Source organism: Nuphar pumila, chromosome 7 (genome assembly GCF_984573655.1).
Source record: "Nuphar pumila chromosome 7, dmNupPumi1.hap1.1, whole genome shotgun sequence".
NCBI lineage: Eukaryota > Viridiplantae > Streptophyta > Magnoliopsida > Nymphaeales > Nymphaeaceae > Nuphar > Nuphar pumila.
In genome coordinates this window covers 111,177,457-111,184,785 of record NC_143255.1, presented here as the reverse complement: position 1 = coordinate 111,184,785, position 7,329 = coordinate 111,177,457, and the positions used below count along the sequence as shown (strand labels likewise).

The following is a 7,329-nucleotide window of genomic DNA, read 5'->3' as shown; positions in this document are numbered from 1 at the left end:
AAAAATTAAAATATACCAACTTGTGTGATGTGTCAAAAACTAAACTAAGACTAGGGGCTTAGAGCCCACTATAGTTGTAAGTTAATAGTATATTTGCTTATAATTATTCCTTACTAGATTGTAGACTCACCCCCATGTTTAATTATAACTATAGGTTACAGGCATTAGACCAATCAAAACGTGAGCAACTTCTCTTTCTACAACAGAGCATTTGGTATATTTTATTTCCTTGTCATTGAATAAAATGTAATTGCTTTTCTTTTGTTATGAATGACGAACATTGTAAAGAAAATGATGATTATGGAAAAAAAAAATTTAACCATGTTTTCTTTGTGTAAACTTTGAACTCTTTCCTCTGAAAAGTAATACCAACCGAACTCGGACTTCTGAGGTCCCAGATCGGGGTGTTATATACCTGAACCCAGATGAGCCGGGCTCGAGGTTTTTTTTTTCAACTCAGTCCCAATCAAATTCATGCCAAATGTGAACCATAAACAGTGTCAAAGCGATTTAAAGAAAAAAATGCATATGCCCCACAAGTTCGGTTTGATTAGTTAACTGATCCAGACTTAAAGGGCCTGACGCAAACCCAATTATAACCGGACCAGTCTCTTGTCAGTCCAAGATTTGGGTTGGGCTTCTCTGGCCCTTGTAGGTTTCTATTTGGGGCCATCCCAATTTTCAACCCTAGTCTTGTTCTCTAGGGTCCGTTTGCATGCCGCGGAAGAGGAAGCGGTGGCACTTCCACGGTTTCCACAGTTTCCTCTTCTATAAAAACAGAATCGAACCCCCCCTCATGGGAATGCTTTTTGTGAAGAAAGGGGTCAGCGTTGAATCTGGGCCTCTTTATGCGCGGAAAGAGAAGTCCCAGTTTGCCTTGCCACCATGGGCTTTGAGAAACTGCATGCCCATCGATGTGTTTCCACAGAAATGGCCCACTTTTTGTGACAAGCAAATGGACCCCTAATGGTGGAACTCAAAATAGCTGATGTTATAGTATAAAATATCATATTTTTTACTAGATTATGTCGACTTCTGGAAATACCATAATAAATCTTGATATTTTTTAAATCACATATATTTGTTAGATAGTTATGGATGAGCAGCCCATAACTCATACTCACAAATATTAGCAATATTTGGAAAACATGAAGGCTTTATCATATATTCTTATAAATTGATAAAATTCTAAGAAAAAAAGAAAGCAATAGTTTCACAATTTCGTGATCGTTTAGTGGCATTATCAATACAGAAACATCGATTTATTTCTTACCATTTAAATTTGCAATATTTTTTATATATCGTATTGAATTCTTCAACCTTGTACATTAGCAATAGGGATAACAGTTAACCGGGGCGGGGACGGGAGACAAGGTCTCCACCCTCATCCTGTCTCAAAATCCTGTCCTCCATTCTTGCACAGGTTTTGATTTTAACTTTCATCCCCACCTTCATCCTTGTTTCATGTCCTTCATCCCCAGTTCAAACGGATGGGGACAGGGCAGAAGCCCAATTCTCCTTGATCCATTGTCATCCCTAAAGAAGGATTGGGGACGAGGCGGAGTGGGGCGGGGCAGAGTGGGGCGAGGCGGGGATGGGCGGAATAGGGGAGAGCGTAAGTTCATCCCTGCCTTTTTTATTTTAACCTCCATCCTCGATTCAAACGGGGGGGCAAGGTGAGGCGGGGCCCAGTTTTCCCCCGTTCCACTTAGGGGTGGCAATCGGGTCGGGTTGGCGGGTCGACACGACGGGTTGGCGGGTCAACATACCTCAACATGAACCCGACCCATTTATTAAACGGGTAACCCGACCCGACATGGTTAACCCGTTTAATAAACGGGTCAGGTCGGGTAAACGGGTTGTCAGGTCAATTTCGGGTAAGCGGGTAAACTGGTTGGTGGGCAGGTTGGCGGGTGGGTCAGGTAAATGGGTTCGTAGGCGGGTTGGCGGGTCGGGTTCAAGTAAATGGGTAAACAGATCGACGAGCCACTATCGGGCAATGCTCCAATCCCTGCCGTCCATCTTCGTCGGGAAAGCCGACTGGCTCCACCAAATCGTCACCATCGTCTCCGATGCCGCGAAGAAATCACTGAAGAGGAAGGGGCTCCACTTCCCACTTTGGCGGAAGCCCGAGTACATGTGCGCCAAATGGCCTTCCCCCTACGAGCAGACGAAGCCGAGCCAAAGCGAAGAGGAGAAGAAGGCCGCCACTACCATCGTCGTGAAACCCTCCGGCCTCTCTACCACCAGTTTTTCCGATGAGTTCGAGTTGCGCTTTAGCGACAATCTCGGCCAGGGAAAGGACGCCACCGATGGTGGTGGTCAGATGAGGGTGGTGGTGACGGAGTGGACATTGTCGGCGATCAAGCCGAAGAGTGCCCACAAGGAGGGCAAGATCGTCGTCGGATTAGCCTCCGTTCTCTGAGAGAAACCCTAATCAAGTATTCAAAAGAAAAAAAGACCCAAAGGTAAATAGGTAAAAGGGCTGGCGAGCGGGTTGGCGGGTTGGGTTCGGGTAAACGGGTTGACCCGCCCGCCTAACCCGTTTATTAAACGGGTCAAACGGGTTGGCATACCCCTAACACGAACCTGACCCGTTTAATAAACGGGTTAGGCGGGTCGACCTGTCTACAACACGAACCCGTTTAACCCGAACCTGAACCCGCCTAAGAAGCGGGTTGGCCGGTCGTGTCAGAAATTGCCACCCCTAGTTCTACTGCCATCTCTAATTAATTAGCAATAACTTATGGATATTTTCTAAAAAATATAATTTTAATTTAGGAAAAGTTTCTTTTACGAGCCAACCTTTTACCACTAATTTCAAAAATGACCCACGCTTTTTTGAAATTTTGAAACATGGTCATGTGTTTCCTATAGACTATCAAATGATCAGGGCTTCAGGTCAACAATGAACATCCATCATCTCGAAAAACTTGAATCTTTTTGGTTTCTTGTATTGACCTTTGAAATTGAAAAATATTCATTGAACCTCATAAAAAAAAGTTAATTATTTTAAGCATTTAACTATGAAGTTGTTACTATTGTAAATTGACTTGTAATTTAACCTGAGTTAATGCTCAATAATAAATGTAGGCCTATGTTTGGCACTCAGTTTCCAAGAAAACAAAGGCCTGTATCAAGAAATTCACAAACATGAAGCTCAATTTTGGAGTTACGGGTAAAAGGTTGACCCCTTAAATGAAAATTTCCGTTTAATTCATTAGTTTTTTTTTTTTTACTTTTTTTAGTGGATCCCCTTAAAACGTGTTCTTTATAAAGATTGTTAAATCAGAACCGTCCATTTTCGAGATCCGACAATCTGATTAATGGGCGAGTCCGAGGTACATGGGCAGTGTGGATCGTGCAATTATGCTTTCTATTTTAATAATAAAGGCCAACCTTCACACTCTTAACGTGACACATCATGTCAAGTTTAGCTTAGCTAGCCTCCAAACTCGTTCTGGTCATTGGCAACCGACCCTTTGTGGACCTCAACTAGCCTGATCTCTCTCTCTCACTCTCTAAAGGAAAAATGAGACCAACCAAACATATGGTGTGTGGGTGTTATCTTTTGGCTTTGAATGCAGCAGAGGAAAGGTAGTAAATAAGAGAGACCAACAAAACCATGTGGGGGTGTGGGCGTACTCTGGTTTTGAATGTAGAAGAAGAATGGAACAGAACAGTGATGCCAAGTTTGCCAACTAACCATGTGGTGTGTTTGTGTTACTCCTGTTTCATGTTTACTCATAAACCATCCAAATTAGTCCTCTCACCCGTGTGTGTATATATATACATATAGTGTTTGATTCTTCCTAACGATTGGAGGGAGTGGACAGTCTAAAATATTCTTCAATATTTTTTTCTAAAATACCACCTTGTAAATGTGATCTACATGTAAGACACTTGTGGGGGTGGCGATATAGCAAGGAGCAGGATGTAGCAGATGGTAGAGTCGCAAGCCCACGATGGAGTTGCGTACATGTTCGGGTGGCCTTAGTCTCTTTGGAAGATCGAGAAAGGTTGGTATTTCTCTTTCACAACTTAAGTATTGAAGTCAAGGTCGGGACTTGACCGCATTGCCTAACCAACGCGCATGCAATACACCCAAGGATGGTGATGCGATGATGGCTTGTGACGTCGTGTTGCCTAAGCAATATGCATGCACAAGTTAGCCTGAGGCTGACTGACATGCTGGGGACAACATGCATAGGGCTGCTTGGAGGTGGCATTCTGTGCTGGAAGCTGGTTCGTGGCTAAGGTAGGTCCTATGGCTTTAACATAAGTAATTGCACAAGAGTGGGCTGAGCGGGTGGCTGGAGATGTTGCCTTGTAAGGCTTAGGTTATCTGTTAGGGATTGCTTGTACATAGTGTATATGGGTTCTCTATAAAACACCCCTTGCATGGGTTAAGGGAGGATTGAGAAAACTGGAGGAGAATTGCACAAAGTGCTAAGCAATAAAGGGGACCAGTGAATCCTTTCCCCATTTGTGACTGTGTTTTATGGGTTTGTTGGGTGAGTATTCCTTGAGTTCTCGATGTATACTTTGAGAGAGAGTCCACAGAACAGTCGAGGTTGGACGTGCAGGCCACACATAGGCTAACCCAAAAATTACCCGTGTGACAGTAAAGCTTTTATAAGGATTCAAAGATTAATGGCTCAAAATTTTTACAAGTTTTAAAACTCATAAAATCTTATTTTTTTTTTCAAAAAACACAATCTAATGGTTGATTTTGTAGCAAATCAAGCTGAATGCATCTAGAAGGTCAGATTCATCAAACACGGTGTGAAACATAAAAAATCATCTACACTGTATGTAGGGATGGCAGTAGACCGGGATGGGGACGGGGGATAGGGTCTCCACCCCCGCCCGGTCTCAAAAATTCAACCTCCATCCCCGTGGCGGGGGGGGGGGGGGGACTTTGGACCTCCACCCCCGCCCCATCTCAAACAAATTATCCCCATCCCTGCTCCACCCCGTCCCCGCCCCGTTCAACCCCGTCCTTGCCCCACCCCATCCCCGCCCCGCCATGGATCTCACCACCACCCGAAATCCTCAACTTCTCCATCAAGCTCCCCGCCATAGGAATCACGATCGTCTTCGTCGTCTGGCTGCCACTAGTCCTCTTCATCCTATACAAGAAGTTCGTCGCAGCCGCGCTTTGCTTCTTCCACAGCAACTCCGTCTTCTCCCCTCTGCCAGGATTCATCACCCCCTTCGAAGCCGCCGTCATCGTCGTTGTCGCGATGCTCCCACTGGGTTTCACGGCTTCCGGCTGAGACACAGAGAGGGCATCGTGCTTTCTGCTGACCATGACCGGGGGGATGGGATTCTCTGGCTTCAAGTGCTGCAAACCAGAGACAACCAATTTGGCACCGACGATGATGGTCGCCGATGGTGGACAGAGAGAGAGAGGGTTGAGGGCTGATGAACCTCTGCAAACGATTTAGGGTTAGTAAGTTAGTATATATTAACATGGTTTTTGTTTGTAATTTAAATAGTTAGGTTTAAATATTTTAGTAATTTTATTAACGGGGATGCGGCGGGGCGGGAGTAGGGCAGGGGAAAGTGTGAGTCCATCTCCGCCTCCATCCCCGCACGTGGATGAAGTTTGACCTTCATCCCCGTTTCATGCCCTTCATCCCCAGTCCAAACAGGGCGAGGTGGGGCGAGGCTCCGCTTTTCCCCGTCCACTGCCATCCCTAACTGTATAGATAGGAGGAATCAATTATATATATATATATATATAAAGGATGGTACACCCACTAAATGGTCCACCTCCTGTCCTTCCCTTATAAATGTGCATGCTGGATGTGTTTTTTTTTTTAGCAAATCAGACCATATGAATATGATTTTTATAGTTGAAAATATTATACGAATGGATTCTTTTATCAAACTTTTTTCTGATGTGTAGATAGGATTTTACAAAAATTCAAAAAACCAACGGTTCTATTTTTTTTTAAAAACTTTTTACTTTATAAAATTAGTTTTTTGACAGAGAAAGCTGAGGTTAGGCAGACCCTACCAGTTATACAACTAATACCATTGGGGTTCGAACTTGCAACGTCCCCGCACAAGGTGACGTGCACTAACTGCCAACTATTTTATAAAATCATGCCACCGAGAGTCTAAAACCATATCTAGCATACATATTTTAAAGGTAACATACGTATTTTAAAGGGGAGGACCATATATATATCAAAAACTTTGATTCAAGAGAATAATGTGCTTTCAATCATATCTAACATGCATATATTAAAGGGGAGGACCATCCGCTTCTCTCTCTCTTTCTCTCTATATATAATGCACCATCCATCCAACAGCATCATCAAATCCTAAAAACACAGACCCCGCATCATCATCATTCCTATGAACCATTCTTTAACTAAGTTTGGTATCACGCTGATCGAGAATATTTGATGTTGAAAATCAGAACAGCATCACTAGGAGTGAAAAAAGTGAGAACCCCAAGTCGTGGATGTCAATATTCTTTTGAAGCACCTTTCCCAAGATATTCTTTCTCTCGTGGTGCCATTTTCTTCACGGAAAATATCATCCCATTATCACCATTAGTTAGATTGAACCATGAAAACTTCATTGTGTGTGTGTGTGCGGGGAAGATCATCCGTGGTAAAAAATCTTTCTTCTACCTCCAAATGATTACCTATGAGCAACTTTGACTTTGCCATTCGGCTCTACCAGCTGCTATGTTACTTTGCCTCTCTTTATATGTCGTCAGTTTTCATTAATGGATTAAGAGGAGAAGAATTCAAGTTGGCTAGAGGTGTGCGACAGAGTTGTCCTCTAACCCCGATCCTTTTTAATATCGCGACAGAAGATTTACGTATACTCATGAAAATGGCAGAACAAATGAGTTTTTTTGAATTTTTTGAGCATTCTTGGTTTTGTTGATTACACAATTCAATATGCAAATGCTAATATAATATTTGGTCATGCGAATGTTAATCAAATATCTAGGTTGTGCTTTATTATTAAAGTATTTGTTGCAATTTTAGGCCTTCGCCTGAATAAGAGTAAGTGTGCTCTGGTCTTACTCAGTGCTGACCCTCTTCTCCAATTTGCTGCTGCAAGGATCTTCAACTACCCGATATTCGTCATTCCTGTTAATTTCTTGGGTCTATCGTTGCACTCACTGTAGTCGTCGTGAACTTCATCTTGGATGTCTACTATAGAGCGGGTGCAAGGGAGATTGCAGTCTTGGAAGACCCGATATTTATCTTTTGCGGGACGATTGACGCTAAGTCACCATGTTTTGGCCCGATTACCAGATTTTCGTATGAGCATGTCCATTATACCGACGACAGTAGA

At 43.2% G+C, this 7,329-nt stretch overlaps 1 protein-coding gene across 1 annotated transcript; it reads left to right on the top strand.

The window, feature by feature from the left end:
- Positions 1-1,999: 1,999 nt before the first annotated feature.
- LOC149832933 (uncharacterized) lies at positions 2,000-2,425 on the top strand. Its single transcript, XM_090013339.1, has one exon. It carries the CDS (start codon positions 2,000-2,002, stop codon positions 2,423-2,425), a length of 426 nt encoding a protein of 141 aa, XP_089869465.1.
- Positions 2,426-7,329: the final 4,904 nt, after the last annotated feature.